The sequence below is a fragment of the Dicentrarchus labrax genome, unplaced genomic scaffold, assembly GCF_905237075.1.
Source record: "Dicentrarchus labrax unplaced genomic scaffold, dlabrax2021, whole genome shotgun sequence".
Taxonomy (NCBI): domain Eukaryota; kingdom Metazoa; phylum Chordata; class Actinopteri; family Moronidae; genus Dicentrarchus; species Dicentrarchus labrax.
In genome coordinates this window covers 14474128-14499885 of record NW_026136706.1, presented here as the reverse complement: position 1 = coordinate 14499885, position 25758 = coordinate 14474128, and the positions used below count along the sequence as shown (strand labels likewise).

Below are 25758 nucleotides of genomic sequence, written 5' to 3'. Positions count from 1 at the left end.
ATGTGTGAAAACAGGCAGAGGTTGATGGAGGAGGAGGGAATATTGAATTTGATGATTTTGTCGTTGAGTTTCGTGCCTGCTTGAATTTAACATTAGAAATTTGTCATTAAGAACATGCAGTAGTGTAAATAAATACTAAGCAGCGATTACATCAAATTGAACACTTGTTTTTCATATTTATGTTTACAATTACAATATTTTAGATGTAGTTATATTTTAAGGCTGTCTTTCAAACGTAAAACAAGTCAATGTTTTGCCTAAACTTACAAATCGCAAATGTTGTAAATTTGATTTGTCCTAATTATTCAGATTCATTTTCAAGGTATATTTTGTGACAGCACAAACGGTGTGTTTGCAGACAAAGGAATATTATCTATGTTCGAAGTATAAATTCACCAGTCGACTTCGTTTCAAATATTTTCTTGTGTTTAGACTTTGCTGTTTTTAGGACCATTTGTTAACATCACTACTCCAAATATTTAAGTGTGTGGAAAAGTATAATATAACATTTGATTAGTGGTTGATTAACACTGTGAATTTTAAACAATTTTAATTGTATTGTCTAATATAGTACACTGGGATTGTGTTCGTTCAGGATATATGTCTAGTAACTTTTTTGTCCTTAGATGAAGGCACAGATGTTGAAGATTCAATGAGTATCCGACTCTATACAAGTTTGTATTGTTGCTTTCAGTTTTGTCTTGAGAGAACGCAAATGAGCAGGACTCAATAAAAAGTTTAAATGTATAATTTAAATGAGAGTTTGACTTCTTGAACTAACGAAATTATTTTTTACTATGAGTAATGCAGCAAACAACACAGACAAACATGAATACTAGTTTTAGGGTTGTTGGTATTCTGTGACTGAGGTACAATATTCCACAGTTTCTGGGTAGTTGACTGTGGTTAAAAATAAGAACCATGTGAGACGTAAACGAAGAAAACCCTTACAGTGAAATTAAGGTTGAAAAGTTTGATGGGTGAGACAACAATTTAGTAATTCACTACTAAATTCTTGGTACTTAAGTGCCCCTGATATCGATTAAGTTAGAACAATGTCTCTAGTATAAATGATATGTAAATTTTGTTCCATTTATTTGTATAACAAATTGTATGTTTCCCTGTTTTCGCTATAAATAAAAATAAAAAGTATATGTGGTGTCTGGAATAATAATGTTATTGTGTGTATGTACAGTATTTTTGTGCAGTTTGTGTTTACAGTGTGGAATTGTGATTCACAACAGTATCCAACCCTAAGAATCTTTATATTACCACAAACCACGAGAACAGTAGTCTTAAAGCTTAAAATACACTTTTCTTTATGAACATCTCCTAATAGACACACTTTCTGCATTAATTTTGGTGCTGCTAAAGTAGATTATATCATTTGATTATTGTGGTTTAATTTGCATTTGGTCTGATGCCTGTGGATAGCAGCTTGATAACTTTATGAAAATCTATTATTAAAGACATAACCTGGTTGGTAGAGGACAGCTCCATTGCAGCTTCATAGCGGTTTACAGTACGAAGGAATCACAAAGTGGTTATATTATGCACTGCCATTTTGTAGTGAACCGTGTGGTCAAAAGAAGACAGGTAAAATGCAATAATCTGAGGATTATATCACTTAAGCTTGTTGTTTTACCATGGTCCCCATTAATCAATTGGAAATCTGTAAAAATTATGCAAATTATATTTAAATGAGGTCCCCCACAAACATGTTTACTCGATTTTACATAGGTCCCCAGTTAGAATGATGAAAACCTTACTGCATCAATTCAATATTTGAAGTCGTGTATGGTAACCAACCAATGGTGAGTGTGCCTTTTTTTACCTACCTCTTTAAAGCATGGTCCCAGCATCATGTGTGTGTGTGTGTGTGTGTGTGTGTGTGTGTGTGTGTGTGTGTGTTGGGATGTTTTAAAAAAATTTTACTTAAATCTCTAAAACCAAAAAAAAGAGGGGTTTTTTTTTTGTGGTTGTGGTCACCCCCCAAAAAAAAAAAAATTTTTTTTTTTTAAAAAACAACCCAAGGGGTGTCAGTCCCTCCTTGTCCATCGAAGTCAAAGATGCACCTTTTAAGACAAACAACAGTGATTAAACACACACACTTGCACATCCAGCTGTTGAGCATTCACTGTCATTTCTTGGTGAATGAGATTAATGGTGGATGTTGTTGTAGCTCACCTTTAGAAAGCAGGAACTCTACAGTGCTCAGGTGACCCTCACAGGCTGCCACCATGAGTAGGGTCCTGCCCTGCTTGTCGCTGATGTTAATGTCAGCACCTTGCTGCAACAGCATCTCTCCAATCTAGGAAATGGACAACAGCAGACGTCAAACACATCCAGGAGCAGGGAGCTCACACAAGACTTTAGTTTGTTTATTTAGCAAGGACCACGATGAACCTGTGTCAGGAAACAATTAGACCGGAGCTAGCCTCGAAGGGAAGGACATAAAAGCTAGACTGTACAACAATAAAATACCAACACATTGTTTACAAGAACACGTTGAGGTGTAATTGAATTTGAAGCAGTGTGGTTGCTGTAGATGCTAAGGGACTCTTTTGTCCCTCTGTATGTCTCACCTGCCAGTGTCCCTGTCTGACGGCGCAGAATAGAGGCGACACCCCCCGCCGGTTGACCTGCTGCACCACCGCCCCCTGCTCCAACAGGAAGTTGCATACCTCCATCTTCCCCCGGCCTGCTGCTGCTGTCAGGGCTATGAGAGGAGAGAACACACACACACACACAGATGTTAGGAGTGATGCCGGCTAGACATCTTTATTTAGATTTATACAGAGGAACAAGTTAAGGAATGGATACAGCAGGCGGTGAGATAAAAGTGGAATTCAAACCACCCCTCTTAACAACAGACACTGTAGAGCAAGAAGACGAGTGAACACGATAACATGCAGAGTCCACAGACACTTACGCAACATCCCGGGTCTTTAGTAACCACCAAATATGTGGAAAAGACAAGGCGGTGGATATAAATAGTGTTTGCGATCCCAGAATCCTTCCTATTCTTCGCAGAGCAAAGATGAGTAGAGAAATGCAGGCTAATGTTTGGTGCTAATTGAGTTTAAAAACAGACAATTATGTTATGCTTATTAAACTCATTAAATTCCCGCCTCAAGCTCCCCAGGCCTTGTACAGAGAGATGAGAATTCAGTCATTTTATGCATCAGCAGACAAACATTAGACAACAAAGTCAACCAATTCTGTTTAACACCCATTCTTGTTTATATTTAGAATCTTTTTAAGACCACGTTTAACTGGAATTAACTGTGTCTAATTCATTTTTAACAAAAAGGGAAGAAAAAAAAAGAATATTAATTGGTGCTGTGAAAAACAAAAAATAAAGAGAGATTCTTGAAATGTTCGATGCTTACAGTTAATCAGCGGCTGCTGATGTATGGGAGCAGATGGACCGGTCTTAAATGAGCGCTGGTTGTCAAAACAGAGTGAGATCCACCGTACGAATCAGAACAGCTCTGCTCTCAAATTCACCTCAGAGATTTAAGGTTCTGCTGAGCCTCCATATCTGACTGACATCATCCATCTGGATAAACAGTCATCAGAGCCAAACAACCCCGCCCTCCATCTGCTCAGAATATGGATATCCTCACACACAGCACAATAAAGAACAATGACGCCGAGCGGCTAAACTTAGGCTGTGTTTGTGCTCGAGGGAGTGACATTAGCAGCACCTGGGACGGTCCTGGTGGTAACAGCTGTAAAGCTTGTTGATGTTTGACAGTGACGCCTGTTTTTACATATCTCACTTATGTTAATTCTTAGAAGTTCTTCAGGCCAAGTTAATTTATTGAATTCTTCAGAGTGAGATTTCACAAACACTTTTCTTAATGCAAAGATCATCTCAGAATTCCTGCTCTACAAAGAAAGAGCTCCTTTTTCTGACCTCATTTATTGTTTCAGTCTGACTTGATGCTTTAGTATTATCAATAAAGGTGCTTTATTTTATCTTATCTTATGTTTTGTAAGCTATTCATCAGCCTTGTCTCAACTCTGTTCTAGCCCACCTACAAAGGTGCCTTGACACTGTCTTGAGGAGGAGACTCTAAATCACTGTCTTATAAAAACAGGTTTACAAAGTGAACTCATAATAATGTACTTATCCAACACTTCAACATCGGGCTGCAGAAACCCGACCAACAACAACAAAGGTTGTGACCTGGCATTTCAACCAAAGCAGATAGCCCTTGCAGATAAACATTTTTACCAACACAGACTAATGGCTCTAAATAATAATTTACTACATTTGGGGATTTTTCAATTTGTCCTTTGATGTTATTGTATATTTATATTTTGTCAGTGTGAAATTCATCCAACAGCTCAATTAAGTGTGACTCAATAACTGACAGACTGTCAACTGCAAAAGAAATGCAGGTAAATTATAAAAGGCAACACAGAGACATTGATTCTTTTCGTAAAATGGCTTCGCCTGAGGACGCAGCAGATGCTCAATAACATAAAAAATGCATTTATTCAGAGCACACAGGCAGACTTAAATTCTATTATGTGAGAAGTTTTCTTTTACATTTCACTACCTCACATTGGAAGAGAGAAATTACTGACAAGAAATTAGCAAAATCTCCTGCAGCTCATAACAGGTTGTTTTTGCAGCATTAATTAATGCTCGTATGATTTCCTGTTCACAAGCATGTTCGTTTGGATGAAGAATCTTTTCTACAATCGCTGATAAATAAAGACCATAGAGAAATATCTGCTCATCAGAAAACACTTAACACAGAGTTGATTTCGGCGCACGCAGTAAAAATGCAGGTGTCTGTCACTTGATGCGAGAATAAAGTCCATCTTCCCCCCAGGCACCTGAGCAAACCCACAAATAGCTGCAGGGTTAGCTCATGCTGTGCTCTTATTATACAGTACGTACACTCATACTCTTTGTACATATGAAAGAAAATAACAGCAGAGCCTTGTACAGAGGAAGAAGGGTTTCATACTGTGCATAAATAAAACGCTCATGCCAAAACGATTTATCATTTAAATGGATGATTGCCATGACAACAACTGACAAGAATAATATATACAGAAGTACCCACTAGAAGCAAAGCAACAAAATATTTCACAAAATGATATATGATTTACAAAAGATTATACTACTGCAACACAGGACTTGGTCCTTGCCTTGAGCCAATCCTGCTGCTGTGTGTTCACAACAATGAGGAAGATTCTGTGCAGTTAAATTACCTTTCTTTGCATAACGGAGAAGAGTTTTGCATCCTAAGAGGGGATTTAAAAAGAGGGAGCTCGCACAGATGCGCAATCCAATCTGCCTCTATTGAAACACAGGAGACAGTGGGCCTATTTGCATAGAGATGTAATATTCCATTGAATTTTAAATGTGAAATAAATGTTCACAGACACAAGGTTGTTATCTGAGAATTGTTTGGGAGACAACGATGAATGGCCAGTCTTAAACTGGATATTTCAGGAGCTTTGTCAGTTTTGGTATTCTCTGCATCAGAACGCCGGCTGGATTATTAAATGTGCACGCTGAATGGCAGAAAAGGAATTTGAGGTGAAACTGAGATTTAATATATCGCTCAGTGCTTATCATTTCTGTTGTTTGCATTCAGCCAACATGAGTGGAGTCATTTTTACTGTCTGTAGTGAACAATGTGGCAGCTCTACCTGTAACACACCACTAAATATTCACTTTATGTCTGCAGAAAATGCCTCTTATTTTCGAGCATGACTCACTGGACATAAATCAACATTGTGGGCATAACTGTGTTTACTAACCTATTTTTCCTGAATGCACAATGAACCTGGATCTCGTTTTTAAATGAGTGCCAGGTGGGTGCAATATTTGAATATGCACTCATGTCAAGGATTTGTTTCAGGTCAGTGGTGCCACAGCTCAGGGTTTAGCTACGTGTGACCCAATATTTTATTACTTTAGAAGGCATGTTCAAGAGGGTGCTGGCTGTGATTTAACATCCACTTTGTAAATGGGGCGGAGATGTTAATAATGCAGCAGCTACAGGTGGCTCCAATGTTTATGGAGGCTGGGCTACATATCAGGTTTAGTAATATGACCCTTTGGACAAATGTTGTTTTCAATAATGAGAAGGCGGGTGTTGTGATTGTACCAGAACACAGATTCCAGTCCTATCAGTGCAAACAGAACCACAGCTCTATAAAGGCATACTTCAGAGGGACAAGTCTTTGTCCCAGCACTGTAATAAGGTCTGAAGTCCAGCAGTCATTTAGCAGGGCACAAGCACCATTTAACCACAATGTGGACAGCCTCTCCACTAATAGGCTGACCTACATTCCTGTAGCACCAAACTTTAAATGCTAAATCCTGCTGGCTTACAGACAAAGAGACTATTATTAAATTTCCCATTTTTTGTATCTATTCTTGCATCAAAAGCATAAGACCCTGTCAAATAAGAAGGGGTGTGATTTGAACGTTTATAGCTCTGGATCACTTAAAACTCTCAGAGCAAAAAAGTTCACATTGAAGATCAGAGACAACATTTCAAACGCTGTGAGTGCCTGAAACTTACATAATGTGTCAGAAATATTTTTAGTGCTCAAACTGGAAACCAGAAAACAAATATTATGACCACATCTCGGTGTACATTGATAATGAATATAATGTACAGCTACAGTTCATGTATCAGCACATCACCTTTATAATGGCTAAACAAAATGTCTGGACCGTTTCAGAGGGTATAACATCTGTCAAACTAAATATCACTCTCAACTACTTTGTTCAGCCTTCATGTGACCAGTTTTACACCTGACAGACACCTCCTGCAGGCCATTAACAACAGCCATTGTCCACAACATCTACTCCTGATTAACAAACTCCGTCTCGCACTTTCTGTCATCACTCAATTTTAATCAGGCAGAAGCACAAACTTCTCAGTAGTCTCAAAAAAAAAAAAGTTCAACTAACATCAACTATGGTTACAGGCTTATAATCAATGTTATTAGACAGTAATACCTCTGGTATACCTAAATATGACCAGCAATGTATACAACAGATGGTGGAGTAACTTCAAAATGTCCAAACCGTTGGCAGTATCTTAACACAGAGCACTGAGGGAATACTGCAGCTGAAATCCAGCAGCATGTTGGAAAATCATTGTTCAAAAGGAAATGCTGTGTTGACCAAACTCTAAGCAGAAACCCACATGACCCACAATAAGTAATGCTTTTACCAGAAAGTACAGCACAGGAAAAACGTGGAACAGCCATAAAAATTGCGCACACATTTGGGATGAGAGACCTCTACATCAAACAGAGAGAGCATTACTGTGCAGAAGAGAGATACAAGACCTTCCACTGCAGCATGCAATTATGGCAGTGTGGCCCAGAATGCTAAAACAGCAAGTGATAATACCAGGGAGCCACGTAATGCAAAAAGATGGATGAAAACATACCTGTCTCTCCCCACAGAGTGTCGTGGCTATCAATTTGCACAGCATGCTCATTATTCAACGCCAGCAAGCCCCTTACAACCTGCCAAAAAAAGGAAACTCAGATTAATGGCATACTGTTTCAGCATAAGATATCAAATAAACCTTCAAGAGGTTGACAACATGCTAATTGTGTAGCAGAATAACAAAAAAAAGGGATATCGATGCCTGAGCAAATAATTATCAATCACATCAGACTAGAGAACCACTGATATGAGTTTACGTGAGTTGAGTCCAATCTGATTAACACTTAGACTTTAACAGGGTCTCCTTCTACATGTGGGTTGACAGCTTAGTTTGACCCAGTTGTGTTATTCTAAGCCCATTCCAACTAATAAAGAAGCCAAAGTAAACCTTGAGCCTGCAACACACCTGGGCAGCTGAAGTGATCGATCCCTGAATCACGCTTTCAGCCATTACAAGGCCGAATAACACATCCAACTTAAAGTTATCATCACTGAAAACAAGACGTGCTCAGTTTGTATCTATTGTTCCCTCTGCTCAGGAATTTTTTTTCTGAAAGGTTGTTGTGAAGACAGGCGATATGCACTGTTTCGAAGCAAGTTTCAAGGTTTAAATACATCTCCTAATGTAGTGAGTTACAGTTTCATGAACAGGGAATAAAAACCTCTCCGGAGTTTCTTTATCATATCCTCAGGTTCATTCATTGTTTTATGTGTAAGGGGGCTGGCGTGGGTTGCTTGTGTGAAAAGTAAAATACGTGCATGTGTCAGTCAGTCGGACCTGTGTGTGTCCCATGCTGGAGGCCGCTATCAAAGCCTGCTGCAGAGCTTTGTTCTTCAGAGCGCAGTCCTGCTGCTGCCCCTCAGCACTCCATTCTAGCTCCAGCAGGTACTGGATAATCTCTGGGTGTCCTCGGAGAGCAGCATGAACCAGCGCACACTGGCCACTCTTATCTACATGATCAACCTGGTGGAAAAACAACATGGTGAGTTTTATTGCACTGAAACAAAGGAAATACGCCCCAACACAGGGGGGTAAATGTACCGTATGTTTAAACTGAGTGCTGCTCAGTAACGTCTGTGCAGGTAGATATGGCTTCAGCTCATCTTTATGCACAGAACTAGAGGGTTAAAAAATATTAGCTCCTCACCTTGGACCCCCTCTTGCAGAGCAGCATGACTAGTCCCAAGTGTCCTGCAGCGGCTGAGAAGCACAGGGGGTTCATGCCATTTTCAGACACCACGTCTACGCTGGCCCCGAACTCGAGCAGCAGGGAGGCAATTTCCTGGTGCCCAAGGTGGCACTGGACGCAAAGCACCGGCGCGTTGTTCAGCACTTCTGTACGGTAATTCACATTTGCCCCACCCAGCATCAGCAGACGGCTCACCTGATTTTACAAATGAAAATGCAAACACAGACAGCTGGTTTGAAACAATGTTATCCAAATGTTACCATCTGTGCACTTGTATTATTTGCAAAACAATCCTGTTTTATTGCATTTGTAAGACCTCTTGATTCGGATAAGGAAAACCCAGCTGATACCTAAAGAGGACCAACAGAGGAAGGAACCCTCTCCCAGGATGGACGGACATACGACAGATGTCCAGTGTACAGTACAGACCAAAATAATATCATACAATATGAAAAATAAGGGTGACTAAATTATAAGACAGACTGTCAGCGTATATGTAGAATATTATCTGAGAATCCTTATGCACTCATTATTCCTCTTAAAAAGTACATTATAAAATAGATAAAATATTTATTCCACACTATTTCACAACATTACAGAAGGGAATTACATTATCTTTACAAATGAAGTTGAACAATACACAGCATAGTTTGTAATAATGAAAGTGCAACAAGAGGTGGGGATTAAACTATTTGCTATGCCCATAAATGTGTCCAATTTATGACTTTCAAGGATTTGTGAACACCGTGGTCAATGGACCAATTGAAACAGCAGATCTCATAATCTAAGATACATTTAGTTTTCCCCTTGTAACTCATTCCAGTGCAACAGCTCGTATTGCTTCAGCCTATTGTTGAGATTTTTCTCCAAGCAAAGGTCAGGCTCCAAATGAAGTGGTCACATTCTACTGAATGCAATTACTAAGTGTGTTATTCTCTTTCACAATGGGAAAATCAATAATAAAAGCTTAGTCGAACAAAACCACAAAGCCAAATGAGTATCCGACAACAGGAAATGAAATGGTGTGTTATTTGTTGGATCCACTGTGGAGTAAATTAACAGCAATTCTCTGTCTTTCCCAGAGGACAGAACAAGGTCAACCTGAAAATGTCTCCTTGAGTGATGTAGCACACAATAACTCGCAAACAGACAATGGTGATGGAACACCACTGAAAGCTAAGAAAAAATGTTGGATAATTTAGCTTCAAGCCAGAATACTTCACTGCGGCAGGAAAGACCAGTAATTTTCTCCCCTTCAAATCTAAACTGGATCTACGAACTTTAACTTCAATTTATATTTCTAATAAAAAACTTTTTGTCCTTATATTACTTTCTGTCCCCCGTTTATCTTGTCCTGACCTTTTAACTCCTCACATTTCTTATTTTCTTCATTCATCCTGGCACACATTTCATCGATATCCACTTCCCAATTTCCTGCAAACATTTCTCATTTTCCCTGCTGCTTGTAGGAGAGTAAGAAGGCCTGGGTAATATCTGATACATAAATGTCTAATCACAGAGTGAAACAAGCAACTTTTTTTTACTGAGCTACTGAATCTATCTGCCATTTTTAAATTACTTACTTTATTTTCTTTAAATTACTTACTTTAAATTTGGTATCCAGATTGAAAGCGCAGTCTGCCAACCATTACTAATTAACTAACGTAACATTTTTACTAACACGCTTGTTTCATTCATTCATTGCTAACACGACACATGCACACCGTGGATTGATCATTGTCCTGAACACACTGAGACATGTCCTTATCATTATCATATAAGCAACAAGGAAAATAGGACATATTGCAAGAAACACAAGAAATGTCAAAAAAGGGTAATGCGAGAAAAATTCTAATTATTGTGAAATGTTATGAGAAAATGGTAAATGTGAGGAAAATAGCAAATGCTTTGTAGGCTGAAATGAAAAATTGATAAAAGGGCTGGTGAAGAATAAAAGTTGGAGCTTTAATGTTTTTTTATCTTCTATTTAAATTATGTAACTTACTCTGGCTCTAATTATTTGTGTATTAATTTACCCGCCTGTAAATGGCATTTGCTTTTGGCCTCGCTGACAAGAAATGTCCACGGATCAAGCTAATGACAAGAAACATGATGCATCAGTCTAGGATGATGAGCATCTTTGTGCTGCTTTTCATGGTGGTTTCCATTGTTAATCTGTGCAGAGCTCACACTCATCTCCATAAGTACGTGTAAGAAACAGAGTGTGACATTTATAATAATTCACAACTTAATTGCCATCTGTGGAATTACGAAAGCATTCAGGGGGGACATTAGTGGACGTCAGATGTCACTAATAATGCTTTGTATACTAATCATGAAGTGTGGTTTGAGAGTTTTAGGGAAATTATTTGGACTCTGAAGTGTGGAGACTGTCACCATGAGGAGTGTGTGTAAGTAATCTATCTATTGTTTTTATTTATAAACTATAACTATTAACACTGAAAATCTATATAAAAAAATAACAATAAGTGTCCATCATAAGTTACCGGGGACGTGATAAAACTGAGGAATCTATTAATCTAGCATCTATTAATATCCATTTTCATCATCCAATCAGGTAACAGGCTGTTAGTTTCAGGTCCAACTGACAGGCAAGAGCTGTAGAAGAGTTTGGGAACATCTTTACCTTGACGTTGGGTGTGTAGAGATTCCTCAGAGAGGCCAAGGCTGCAGAAAGGCCATCGGCACTGCTGCTGATCCACAAAGCCTGCAGCACACTGGATGACACACCTGTTTTCTTACTCAGGCCCTGCACACAGACACACACACACACAGACACACACACAAACCAATGCATATTTGAATGCACAAAGACACAAACCAACATACATCAAGTCATGGCTTATCCTCTGGTGTAATATACTCACATGATACATAAATAAGCAGACAGTGAACAACATTCCTAGAGATAGATTTCAATCAAAGAGGAATGCACAGAGCATGTATGAGTCCCACAGCTGTACCTTGAAGATGTGCGCTTTGAGGATGTGATGTCCCAGTTCCATGGTCTGCTGCCGATTCAGTTTCCCCTCTTGGCGGGAAAGCATGAAAGCCATGAGAGCATGGCCGGTCCTGCATTAGGAAACAGCAGAGGATGCTCAAACAGAACAACAGTAAAACACTTTTGTTGTGTAAAACTTAATGTCTTATCTGGTTTTCTGCTTCAGGAAAAACTCTGGATGGTCATTTTTGCCACATGTAAATTCTGGTCATGAAGAGCACTTTGGTATTGTCACGGAGAACTAATGCGTTCTGTAAATAAATGCAGAGCAAGATGCCCAACTGAAGGACGGGGAAAAGTGTAAAACCCCTGGGTTCTCATTTCCTTCTTCACTTGGGAACTCTGCCGTTAATTAATGCAGAACTTCATTAAAAGGACATGCATGATTGCAGATCACTTTGATCTGGTTTAAATTCTCTCTATCCGTGCCCAGGCACAAACAGAGAGGCAGTGCAGCAAGCTTTTGTCCGCATGTGCACTCCCTGTGCCAGACTCTGAGCTTTTGTTTTTTTAATGACGGAGTTGGAAGGCTGTGAATGTGCAGAATATGAAGCTCGGCTCTGGTCCATTTAGAGACACCACTGTGTGAGCAGAGGTGATACTGAAGAGCAACAGGGAGGAAAGAAAGCAAGCTTAAGTGACATCATCCAATTTATTAAAGTGTGAATGACTGAAGTCTCTAATGTGGGTGAGGGGGCTCCAGAATTACAATTAGGTAGTGTTACTAAAGCAGATAAGCCTGTCCAATAGGGCAAGAAGGGCACGGCAGGAAACAATGATAATTTTCTGCAAATTGAAGACTCATCTGGAAATTTCACAGTCTATTTCCTGAGGACTGATTCAAAGGTCTATTTCTAATATATGCTTTTAGTTAACGGGGACACATTGGGAGGAATACTCACTAATGACATGACATTTACTAAATTAATCACATACGTTTTCGACATCCAGCTATTTCAAACTAGGCCGGCACCCACTGCATCGCTACCGACAGCCAAAGCTAAAGTAGAAATACTGAGAGGTTTATTTGATGGAAATTCAGACATATTATCTGCGGCAGGAATCGGTGGTGTCCTTGTTGATTGCTACTAACAAAATACAACAAGTTGCAATACAGTTAGCAACTGCATCATAAATAGTGGGTTACAATAAATACCTATAACATCTCAAACTATATTCATGTACTATAAATAACTAATATTAAGAACCACACTGAGAAGTGAAAAGTTCATGAGACTGCTGTCTGCTCTGTATATTGTTTGTACTCAAAGGGCTGAATTTCAAGCAGTGCTCCGAGACACAGTCTCAAAATCACTGTCAGGACATTTTGATAAAAAGCTTTTTTTTTTTTTTTTTTTATGAATTTGACTACAGCCATGTAATTATCATCATGACTTAATTTGTACTTGGCTACAGATTGTTTGAGGTCTAATTGCGATGAGTTGCAAGAATATTTTTTGAGATCCGCTACAGACTTGTCGTGCATGTAATAGTAGCCCACATTCCTAAAGGGAGAGCTACTGAGTTAGTGCATTTGCTCACAAAGCAGAGGACTGACCTGGGGTCACAGAGGAAGTCTGTACTCTCTCCATCAGCTCTCCACACCAGCCACTCTCTAAAGGAGGGGTGGCAAAACATGCGTGTCTTGTCCCGCCGTTTGATGAGGAAGCAGGAGAGCAACTCCATGCGTTGTTGGAAGTCCTCCCATGGCAGCTCTCCTTGGATGAAGCCGGCGTTGATGGCCTGGAACAGCTGCTCATCAGTCATGGGGTGCAGTGAGGCAAGCGCCACATTGAGGATGGGCAGTGAGCGCTCAAAGGCTGAATTGGTCATGAACTTCATGTTGCACTGTAACTGGTAGAGCTCAGCCAGCGAGACAGGCACAACTTTGTAGCTGGCACTCTTGATAACTAGGTGGCCCCTCTCAAATAGATCCAGGGTGAGTTTGAGATACAGGTAGGAGCCCTGGCTGCGCGAGATCAGGTGGCTACTGAGCTTGCCAACTGTGATTGGGTCGGCCTTGCCGTTCAGGCTAATATTGTTCATGATATCCTTGCTGCCATTGATGCGGTACTGGATATATGCATTGAGGTCGTTGCTTATCTCTTTGTTATCAGAGAAGTCATCCAGGGAGATCTCAGAGAAGGGCAGGAGGCTGGTTATCTCCTATGGAGGAGACAAGGTAAAGACGTAAGAACATATATTTGCTTCTGCTTAATTTCCTTCTCATTGCAAATTAGCCTGTATTAATAGGAAAATGTCATAACAATATTTTCTAGTTAGTCTCTGCAATATAAACTGTATTCCTTATCACCACAATAGACAAATAGAAGAATTGTGGCTAAATGCATTCTTCACATCCTGAGACCTGCCATTTGAAAAACATTCCGCTTGTGTGCGTTCGCAATCAGAGGACTGTCTTCGAGCAGTAGGGGAGCAAAGACATTGAGCTATCAGGCCAAAGCAGACACTTGTTACCGTTGGAAATATGGCTGCAAGAAAAAAAACAGGACTAGGAAAGTGAGTATTCAGAGGTAGGAGATAGATGATGGAGATAGATGGGTGGTGGGGAGGGGAGGGGGCGACAGGAACACTTCTAGAAGAGGTCTGAGCCAGAGCTCACATTTCAATCTATGTCCTGGGGGTTGGAGAAATCAATGCACCTTAATCCTCCAATCCTCTTCCTGTCTGAGGCTAGAGAAACATTGCCTCAGTGAGATAAGACTTCTCTCTTCCTCATCATGACAAGGTACAGCAAACAGACACACAAACACATGTATCCACCCATGCACAGAGTCACTGAGATGCACCGATCATAATCCCTGAGGGGGCTCAAGTGCCAGCAACACCTCGCGAATAGGCCAGATATTAGCAAGCAAAGGCCAATATCCTGTGCCCTACCTCCTTTGTGAAATCCTAGTGCAAAACAATAATGTGACACTTTCATGACACCTCTGTGCACAAATATGATGCCGTGGTTGCAAACTGAGAAGCATTTTTATCATGTGACCTTTCCGATGCAAATTGAACGATTTGTCCTTTTTATCTGCTACTCATTCGCACAATGTTCAGAATTCAGAGTTTGTGACACAAATTCCCCTCAATTAAAAAAAAAAGCTTCAACCTGTCAATCATAGCCCTTTCGCAGAAATGTTTTAAGCTACAATGTGTGCAGTCAACTGGAACATCTGAAAAAAATCTTTCCACACCATAAACTGACCCTGACAAATTAATAAAGGTGAATACATAAGAGCAGAATACAAAATGTCAGAGTTACAATAACATTGATTTAGCATATCCAGAGAGCCTTGGCATGAACCAAACATTAATTCTCGCTTGCAGCTGCAGGATATAAACGAACGGGTTGAATTTGGTTTGTAGTGCAGTGCATACTGATGGACACTACCGCAGCCTGGCTTCTGCCTGAGCATTAATAACTTGATTTCTGGATGTCAGTCAGTCACATTATTATCCCAAGCTCAGAGCTTCGTCCCAGTAAAGAAAATCTGCCATCGCGTGTCAAAGCCTCAGCTATCGGCAGTGTGAGTTCAACACATTCCCAGCACATCTCTGTAACTGGTCGACCTAGTGTCACTTTCCCTCCAAGCTAGTCAGCTCAAAGTGACTGACTGCTCCTTCCCCGCCATGCTGCCTTGATTCCCGGGTCACTGATACTTCAGTTTCTTCTTGAATGTTCCTAGATACGCTTGGCAAAAATGACTCTGTAGAGAGTATAGCGTGACAAGGAAATGCAGCTCAGGGAAGCCTTTCAACTCTCACAGTTGTCAAAATATACAGGGTTTGATGTATGTGTCAGTGAGAGCATCAAGAATTGACAGAGGACTGGACTTGAGGTTTGTTACATTCTACAATTGTAGAAACTAGCTAACCTACTGTAATAAGCCAATAGGAACTTAACCCAAGCTGCTTAATTTAAATGTTTATGATGATGACAATTCATTCGTATTCCAAAAACACATAAACCGATCAGCTATACATTATGACCACAGACCGGTGAAGTGAATAACACTGATAATCTTGTTATCATGGCACCTGTCAGTGGGTGGGTTATGTTAGGTGCATTGTAGTTTGCTGCGTAGCCACAGACCAGTCAGGGTTTATCACCATAGTGTTTTTAAATTTTACTTATGAGCTCTTCCTTACCAGTAAATTGACCCGGACAGTGACCACCAGTTTAAGCCAGGGGGGGAACTTGGCAATGATCTTAGTGATGAAGGAGGCAATGGTGTCTCCGTAGTCAGGCTTATGAAACTCAGCCTCGTTCAGCCCGTCTATCAGGATAATGTGGTCCTCCTCTGGAATCCTCCGCTCTGGGAACATACACACAATAACCAACAAGGGTAAGACAATGTGCAGTGAGGAACAGCTCATAACCGTATTAGCTAAACTTAACTGCCCGTGGTGATTGTGCAGAGAGCCGTCTTGTTTCAATGCAGTAACTAAACCCTCTCTCAGTGGTGCGGTTAGAGCGAGTGGTAAGATTCATCAACTACACAGCCACTTCCCACACTTCACTCCCTACTAAAATGTCAAGTTACATTTGCTCTGTAAAGAAAACATTTAATACTTTCAGTAGCAGCTGGTTGAGTTACTCTGGGAAATCAGAGAGATTCTGTGTTATCATAAGTTTGTAAAAGCCTTATTTGACATTCCCATAATATTTGCAAGTTGAAGTGTCACCTGACACAGCAAATTAAATGAATACTTTTGTTACATTACATTAAAGTTATTTGGCGGAACCTTTATCCTATACACATGCATGTCCAACAGAATTTAGTCGCATATGTACAAAAATGATATGGATGCTGTCAACACTTCTCAGAAGGTTAAGTGCTGTGTCATCAACACAATGTTTTCTATACTATACATTTCCTGGAGTGCTGTGGAGTAACATACGGCTGTTTAAGAATAAAACAGGAAGAAGCCTGCAAACATGAAATATTGACATATTATATAATAGTGTTTTACCTTTACGAAGGTTGGCTAGTGGCTCAAGGACTCCCCTCCGGAAAGCGGCCATTGGGTCTTGGACACAGGAGCGCAGACTGAGCATGCTCTGCAGGTGGGGCTCTTTCAGCAACAGCTCCCGGTATGCACTGAGCTGATGTGCTCTGCACAGCAGGGCAGCAATGCTATGTACAAACTCTGGAACCAGGCAAGTGTACGTGTTATCCGCCTGGCAGTAGTGATATGCCACCACCTGGAACACAAAGTGAAGGGGAAAAAAACAGATAAACAAAGAGTTATTTCAGACTTAAGAAGAATTAACGACATGTTAGAGTAATAAATGAAAAGCGTAAATTAGGTTAGGCTTTAGTAATGAAAAATATGCAAATCTGGGAACATTCAATAACCTCAAAGCATTTGCAGAAGCCAGCAGCTCTTGTTCACAAAAAAAACCTATTTGGTGGATACAGTGTTCAGTCTGATGCCCTTTTACATTCACAGCCTCCATTTAGCCGCATATTATCTCTTCAACCAAGTTAAGAACATGACTTTATCCATCCTTGTCTACACAGAAAAGATTATAAGGTAACCAGGCAATGGCTGACCACCTCAGATAAACTACTATAAAAAGGAGCCAGTGGATCCCAGATGGAGTTCTAAAAGAAGGATCCTCTGTGTCTGACCAGGTTGCTGAAATGTTTAAGGAGGTCTGATTAAGAAGGAAAAAGGAGGGACAGGGATGGGGAAGAAGGCAAGAGAGATGCCCTGAGGACGTATGACTCTGTTCTAATTACAGTCCAACCTGGAGGAGCTGACACACTTCCAGCAGGAGGAGGGCAGGTGACCTGTTCCTCCACTGGCACTACCTCTGCTGCTGCTGCCTATTGCTCCATCAACAATAATGACAAGCTTCTGGAAAAGAAACTGGCTAAAGCCTTTTTTTTTTCTGAGGTGGCACGGAAGGCTTGGTCCAAAGTAGACTGGTAGGTAGGAGACAGACATTTTTGCTTAACCTCCTTCTTCGACTTATACAGTAATTTCATGTGATGCATGACTCAAATCCTTCCTGTTGAATCATGGCGGTCACACGGATGAGCATATTATTGCAGGAACACATTCTGGTCTGGCAAATCCTCTGCTATATTGTATATACTGTAATCTGGGGACTACCACGGTGGCTTTTAGCTAAAATGTAGGATGAAAGTAGCCTGATAATTAGACTGAACTGGCATTTCACTGAAATAACAGACATTGACAGTGATTTATCCGTTTGAAACAAGGCTAGGTAGGAACAACGAAACCATGAACTTTCAACACCACTCCAGAGCCTCATGATGCCGGTGCAGAGAGGACTGTGATTCTATCATGTAATTTAAGTTGAACAAAAGGAACTTTGTCTATGGCACATTTTACCCCTATCTATCACCACAATATCAACTAGTTGTCTCCAGATGTGCAGGCTTTACAAAAGTAACAAAAAAAAGGTGTGGCTTTGCAAAGCTAATGAGGTAGTTTGTCAGAAAAGTAGGTAACTCAATGAATATTTAGCTGAATCTAAATGCACCTGAAAACGAAGAAAATGATCAGAAGCTGTATTTTTTATATAGAAGTTTCTACAAGTAAAAAATATAACAGCCTTTAACTACCATTAAATTACATTTGCTTTACATATCATAAAAAAACAGAATAAGAACTGAATTAACTGGTTCACATATCTTCACAAAAAACATTATCAAATATTACACTACACTGAGGGATTTGGTTTGGTGAGGTTTGTACTTTTTATATGTTTCCTAAGCCATGATGGCCCACAAGTTAAGTTATCTGTGATTAATTACACACAAAGAACAGGGCTGTGATGTGATGATTGACCTTAAAAGAACACAATACTCCAGTCAAACGACTGGGAGAAAACAGGGACTGTGGAAGACTTTTCTCTTGGGGCGTTTCATGTGTCACACAAATTGAGGGCTTTGTTGGAGAGACGCGATAACAAAGCAACAGATGGAAGCTGTGAAATTACGTTTAGTAAATACTGTAAATTAAAGTAATCTGCTGTTTATATAAACACAATAGCTTTGGATGGGTGCCTGGCAAAGAGACTGCAGTTAGTGTACGAGTAATGTAGACTACAGCTTCATCAATGAACAATAATCTCAACAAATGATGTAATATTCTGCAGTACTTCATCTACCGGCACAACAATGACTTCACTGTTGAGAAACAATGCTTAAGAAATGTGTCATAGGAGTAAGACATAAAACCTGCAATAAACCATAAAATGTAATGGCCTCAGTGCCCCTGTTATGAGACCACTTTTAAATCAATGATTAAAAAGAACTGACAGAATTTGACAGAAGCTGCTCAGTGTTGCATCAGTATTCACACATCACAGGAACAGAGCCCCTGTGAGAGCGCCTGTTGGAAACACTTTACACAATAATTGGTTTCAGGGATATTGCTTGGGTTTCATAGACATTCAGATGAGCCTCACAGGGATAAAGTCAGCTGTCTGGTGCGTGAACTTTAGCGTTCCCATAAACAGAGGAAAACTGCACAGTCGCTGTGTTGCACCCCATTTCACAATTGACGAGACATGCATGACAGGGCAAGAGTGTTAAACCCCTGAAGGGACGCCAGGATATAATCAGTAACATTAAACATGAGGACAAAGCAAGATCAATGACAGAGTCCGTTGAAAGAGTCCCACTAGAAAGCTGTGCCACCTATCAACAGTGCTGCCAACCCGCCATCACAATGGTATTCAAATCGAGTGAATGGCATTGTCTATCAAAATTATTCACTGAAACACAATGGTCCCCCATCTTCCTTGTTAAAACAACTCTCAGCAGGGAAAGCAATGCCACAGTTATTAAACTCCTCTGAAGGTTTCAGTCAACTTCCAAAATGTACTTAGCATGCAGGTATTGCACGGTAAGCCACCCATCACTGGTGTGCACTCAGTGGTGCTGTTTCATAAACACATGAGAAAAGGTTTAGTCAGTAGTCACTAAGGGTGCAGGAGAGAAGAACAGAAGATACGTTTCTGCCACTGAAATTATTCCATTATGCTGATACAAAAAGATTAAGATTTGATGATTAGAAACTCATTGACAAAAGCGCACCACTATGACAGCATCCCCAGAATGTGGAGCCAATAATTATAAAACCAGAAGACAGCTGCAAGCAGCAACTCCACGAACCGCACCAAAGTGAATTAAGTAGAGAACATTTCAGACAGGTACAGTGCTGACTTGTCTGCCCACTGAACAATTTTGACCATAATCGCAGAAAGCATTGTAGAAATGTGGTCCAACTCTGTTTGTGTCTTTGCTGCCAACTCTGTCACAGACAAGTGGTCTACAATAATGATGACAGTGTTGCTATCTAAAATGCAGGAATGTTGTAGCTGTTCACTTGCTACTTTAACAAACTTAAAAACCTGTTTTATATTGAAAAAGCCCCTTGTTTGCCTCTTTCACCAGTAATACATAGTAATACAGGACCTTTTATTGTAGAGATTGTATCTAACTCAGGGCAGCTATATTAGATCACAGCTAATGTTTAAAGTATGTAACTGTTCTTAGATACCTAAAAGAATCCCAAATATGCAGACTTTCACAAAGAATGCAAAGGCAGGGACTAATGGTAAGCTCTCTTCTTTCTAACTCCACAACTTCACATATTTTTCATTTTCAAGTGGTCTGCAGCCCTAACTGAAGCTCACCTCAAGTGACATCATGATACGAGAGATAATTTATCAGATTTCAGGCAGCTCCACAAAAGGCTTTATTCAACTTTTTTCACATATATCCTTGTACTGCTAAACACCTGTAACCACGCTTTAATGTGGAAAATTAGTGGAACCCCAACATCGCTGTTTTGCGTCTGACTTTAAAGTCATTACCAATCTCTCTCATTTCCTGTCATCTCTCTACTGTTGGTTGTCCAATAAAGGTTTAAAATGCCTCCCAAAAGGGAAAAAAAACTGTCTTCTGTGCACAGAAAACAATAAAAAGCTACAGACCTTAGACACCGTTTTACATGTGTCGCAACCCGTGCTGTTTAATGAAACATAGTTAGTGATGAAAGATACAGCAGCTAAAACGTAACCTTTAAAGGATGTGAAAAAGACTCAGATGAGTTTTATTTCAGAGAGCTGACCTGAAGTAAATGTCAGACTGCACTATAAGAAAAAGTGTGCTATTTAGGACAAAAATTCAGATTATACGGTGAGTGTGTTCCCATGGCAGCACAGAGAAAGACCCTGTTTTCACCCGACACAATGCAAATGTCTTCCATCTGTGAGCTAAAGACCTGAGCCTAAGTTTTCTATCTTCCCACTTCCTCGCAGTCTCACTGCAGTACTGACATGCTGTGGACATTAATATTGCTTTTCGTGGTCAGGTCTTAAACTACGCTTACTCCTTCTCAAATCAAACAAGCCTGTGATATTAAGGTCTCTGAAAGACCAATGGTGGCACTTTCTTTCATAATGTCAGCAGATCGCAAATTTCACAGGCTGAATATCAAACAAATAAACATAAACAACCATAAATCCTATACAAACACATATAAACATAACTCAACTGAGCTGAGCCGGTATCAGGCTTCTGCAGCGTATCTCATACATACTAAAACCAACTCTGCACACCATGAACATCTTTGTAATAAGGAAGAGGATCACTGGCAAGAACACATAGGGGGAACTGCAAAAGGGGCAGATATATACTGTCCAAAAAAGAGACGTTTTTAAGGATAAGTGAGACAATCGTTTCTTCTTCATTCAGGTTTCTGAATAAAGTGATTTCTCTTGAATGCTGAGGGACAATATTGGCTAAAGTTGTACCTTTGCAGCCAGGCGTTTGACAGCCTCCTCCCTACATCGCTGCATCTCGGGGGTCCCTGGGCAGCTGTTGGTCCTCAGCGTATTGGTAGCACTGGAAGGTGGAGTGGGCTGCGGTGGCTGGCTGAGAGGAAGTTCAGTGCTTGGTCCCCCACCACCTGGAAGACACAGACAGATACATTGTCACATACGTATGTAGACATTTAATAAATGTAGACTAATGTGTTCTTATTTTTTGTGAAATCAGTTTAAGAGTAGTTAAGGAGATATGATTTTATATTGTTCTTGGATATATCCTCATACACTTCCACTAAGGACAAATACTAACATTGATTACTTTTAGGGGAGGCACTGGGACTGTTGGAGGCGATCTGGCGCATGCGGCCTCCGTGGCAACTCAGCGCTACTAGCCGGGAGATAATGGCCGTTTTCCCATAACCCACGCTGCCCACCACTACAGCGCCATGGTTCTCTGTAGACTCGCTGGCCTTCAGGACATCTTCCAGCTGCTGAAAGAGCCAATCTCGGCCCACAAACACAGAGTCTGTGGTAATGCTGGGCACCTCAAACAGCAAGGGCTTGAGCATGATGTCCATGGGTTTGTAGGGAGCGAAACGCGCTGTGGGAAAGGGATAAGAAGGAAACAAATTATAATTATAATTGTGTCATTATTTGTCTCGCAAAAATATGCAGTGTCAGAGATACTGCTTTTTAGACAAAGGCATGAAACATGCGTTAGTTTGCTTTTGGAATTAATCCCACTTTCTGTCAGCAATACTAAAAAAGGTTTTCATGTTGAAACATCAATCATTTACTGTAAGCTCTTCTGCAGCCTCTGAATGATGTGCCAATAACACAACCACACATTGACATTATTGAACCTTAGTTCAGCCTGGATTTATCACAGAATAAATTCCTCTTCTATCCTTCAAAGACAAACATGCATACACTGCCATGTAACTGTATGCAACTTTTTGAGAAATGTTCTTCCAGAGTGTGCCACATTCATAAAAAAAAACCCTGAACATTGAAGTCTTATAAATGTGTATTTTTTCAATGTCTGCTTTGGCTTGGACAAATGTTCCTCTAAGTAGAATCACAATGTAAGTGGACATGAAAGAGGACTCTCTATCTGGTCCACTTCAGCACTAATTAGATCTTAGAACACTTGTTCACTCAGCAACTTGTTTAAAGCTCTGATCCTCTGAAGCTCTGATGGTGCTTTTACAACGATTACTCATACCTCTGTTCTACTAAAAATAACCATACCTTTGGTCTGAGCATTTTTATTAGCTTAACAAAAGCGTTCGCCACATTTTCCCATAAACATTTAGACTCTTTTAAATACGTTTTTTTTTTTTTTTTACTTTTGTGTTCTAAATCACAAATCTTGGATACTTAAGTTTCCTGGAAGGCAATAAGACAGGATACTTTTCTGTTCCTCTGCCCATCTTTAGTTTAAGTTGTTTTTATAGTGAAAAACATACTACACAACCCTATTACACAAGTAATGGAAAGGATGCATTTAATAATTCTACGTTGGAAAGACTGTTGGCAGGATGTAGGACAAAGAATGAAGTGCATTCATTAAAATGATTATTAGATGTTCTTCAGTGTAATGATTACACACATTTGACATGTAAGTGTAATTTGTTTTTACAAAAATGACAATTTTTGTCCTTATTAAAGTTCTAAATAGGACAGACACATTTCCCCTAACACAGACTTACAGATACATGTGAGGTTTAATACATTTATTTATAAAATATTCTGTTGGTCAACTGCTGGCAGACTTTTGACCTGACCTGTTGTATCGGCTATGGTGGTGTGTCTTGCCCACACACCTCTACTACGAGAAAACAAACCATATGTCATTTCTTCACTCCCTTAAGTTTAGAACAGTGACAGCAGTTTAAGACTGTAACTTTAAATCATGCAACTGTCTGAAGTCCCAGGCAATAATGAGAATAACTAAACACATGCATAGAGACAGTGTAGAGTCTGAACAGACATGGACTATTCTTGGTGTTTCTTCTGCAGGGATATAAAATTGAATACACTGACGTGATGCTTCTGTATCAACTTCATGTTTAAAGAGGTGTGGAAAAGGAAGAGGTCGTTTTTAAAAGAGGGTTAAATAGTTTGAGTATCTAATGATGTCATATTAAATTATTCATGTTCTCATCAAATATTCACTCTGTGGGATTTCTCTCAGTGAGACTGAGGATTCAAAACATATAACCAAGATAAAGGCTTGTGAGCAAAGGAAATCTTACATGATTTTATCTACAGAGCTAAATGTCTGCAGGAAACATGCTTTTTGATGGTACAGTGTGGCATTAATATAAATCAGTGGGACAGTGTTAAATCAGTGTTTATAATACATACTGCAAGTATTTGGACAGTTTCATTTGTGGTTCTGCACTTACACACACAGACTGGATTTTTAAATTAAACACTGACTATGAGGTTAAAGTACTGACTTTTAGCTTTTATTTGAGGGTGTTTACATCCACCTGAGATGAACTGTGCATGGATTGCAGCACATTTTACACATAGCTCTAAACAGTATAAAGAGCTACAATTCCTACACCGTTAATATAGATGTGACTACACCAAACACCATTAAAGCTGAAACACAGCACTTTATCCTCATAGCAGCTGTCACTGTTTCATTTGAAATCCAATGTACTGGAGTGGAGTCAAAACAATGAAAAACATGTCACTGTCCAAATACTTACAGACCGCACTTCATATTCTTCAGTAAACTCCAATATTACCATGCCTTTGTTTTAACTGAATATGAGTTTCTTTTAATAAAACAGTTCTTACCATTTTACATTGTGCCATCAGTAACATCAAATATGTGAAAGCTGACATGGCTGACACTACGACTGACAATAGTAAAACATAAATATATTAGCTGATTTGTTCTGTTTTTTCCTCTGATTGATGTTGTGTATCTACGTCGATAACTCATAGCACAGTCACCTTTAGAGTCCTGCGGTGGCCTTCCTCCTGTATTATGCCAGGGTAGGCGAATGGATGTCCGCAGGGGGGTGTTGCGCTGTTCATCAAGAAAGCTCAGGTCTTCCAGCTTTGTGGAACTGGTTGCTGTAGACAGACAAATACGGAAATAAAGAGAAAATGAAGCAGACGCTTTGGTACATCGACTATAAAGACTAAGACAAACACACACAAGAGTTAAATTTTGTAGCACATTTGACATCTCTGAGAGAAGGTGAGTGAGGAATAGGCAAGCCAGTACTCTCTGACATTTGTAGTTTGCTTGAGGCAGTGTGTGCAGGTACCAGTATACTGTAGCAGAAAGAATAACAGTAACCCTAAGTCAAGACTCTTTATCTTTGATTTGAGCTGACAGCTACACACAATATAGCAGTGAGAGGTCTGTCCCCACAAACACCCCTGCTGGGATGTACAAAGAGGGCCTATTACCTTTACCTTTCTTAAAAATACAGAGGGAATAACCAATTGGAGACGGCTATAGAAATATATATATAGTTACAGGCTGACTGTTATATTGTTAAGAAATGATTCATCACTGTCAACGACTTGTAATTTCAGGACATTTCAATGTAATTTTACCACCATAATGCAGAACAAACCATGATTATCAGCGCACAAACATTCAAGAACAGGGGAAAACAGCATGATCCATTTGAGAACAGCATCCAAATTACTGTTAATGTTATACTCGTTCTGCAGAAAAGAAATCTTTCTAGTATAGGTTAATCTTTTAGCATCTTAAAATATAATGGACCTAGAAAAAAGTCTCAAAACATAAGAGGTTTTCAACCACCAAGTGGAGGATGTCTCCTTCTGACATTAAACTCTATGGGCGAACTACTTGATGAGCCAGTCTGAACTACAGCACATAGTCTGTAAACATAATAAAGATGTGCATTAGTGCAAAGCCTCTCTTCCACTTGTTGTTCACTGTTCAACAATTTTATCACCATGGTGATCCATGCTCTCTTGGCTCTGTTGAAGAGCAGAATCAAAGCCTCTGCTTTCTACTTTAGCAGCCTCAGCTGGGAGAGACTGTCACAAACACTCAACTCTTCTCTGCACTCCCTCTCTCCCCTCACTTGGTCGCTAACTTACTCTCTGGAATGTCCCACTAATTAAAACTTGTCTGCTGACAACAGAGTCACTGAGGAAGCTGCCATCAATACAACTTTGACTGGAATTAAAGAAGGCCCTCGTGATTACTTTTACTGAAGTGGATGGTGCTTTCACAATTAACTATAATGGACGAAAGCCGGAC

The 25758-nt window shown here is 39.9% G+C and overlaps 1 protein-coding gene across 1 annotated transcript in view; it reads right to left on the bottom strand.

The window, feature by feature from the left end:
- The window catches only part of tanc1b (tetratricopeptide repeat, ankyrin repeat and coiled-coil containing 1b), a 103397-nt gene that overhangs the window by 10187 nt on the left and 67452 nt on the right, over positions 1–25758 (bottom strand). Inside the window, exons 8-21 of the mRNA XM_051404300.1 lie at positions 24462–24584; positions 21808–22089; positions 21474–21628; positions 16646–16877; positions 15821–15987; positions 13215–13822; positions 11619–11727; positions 11282–11404; positions 8593–8829; positions 8223–8408; positions 7443–7521; positions 2586–2719; positions 2188–2311; positions 2030–2075 (exon numbers count right to left, since the gene is read on the bottom strand). Coding sequence (XP_051260260.1) covers positions 2030–2075; positions 2188–2311; positions 2586–2719; positions 7443–7521; positions 8223–8408; positions 8593–8829; positions 11282–11404; positions 11619–11727; positions 13215–13822; positions 15821–15987; positions 16646–16877; positions 21474–21628; positions 21808–22089; positions 24462–24584 — 2605 coding nt within the window. The remainder of the gene's footprint in view (positions 1–2029; positions 2076–2187; positions 2312–2585; positions 2720–7442; positions 7522–8222; positions 8409–8592; positions 8830–11281; positions 11405–11618; positions 11728–13214; positions 13823–15820; positions 15988–16645; positions 16878–21473; positions 21629–21807; positions 22090–24461; positions 24585–25758) is intronic.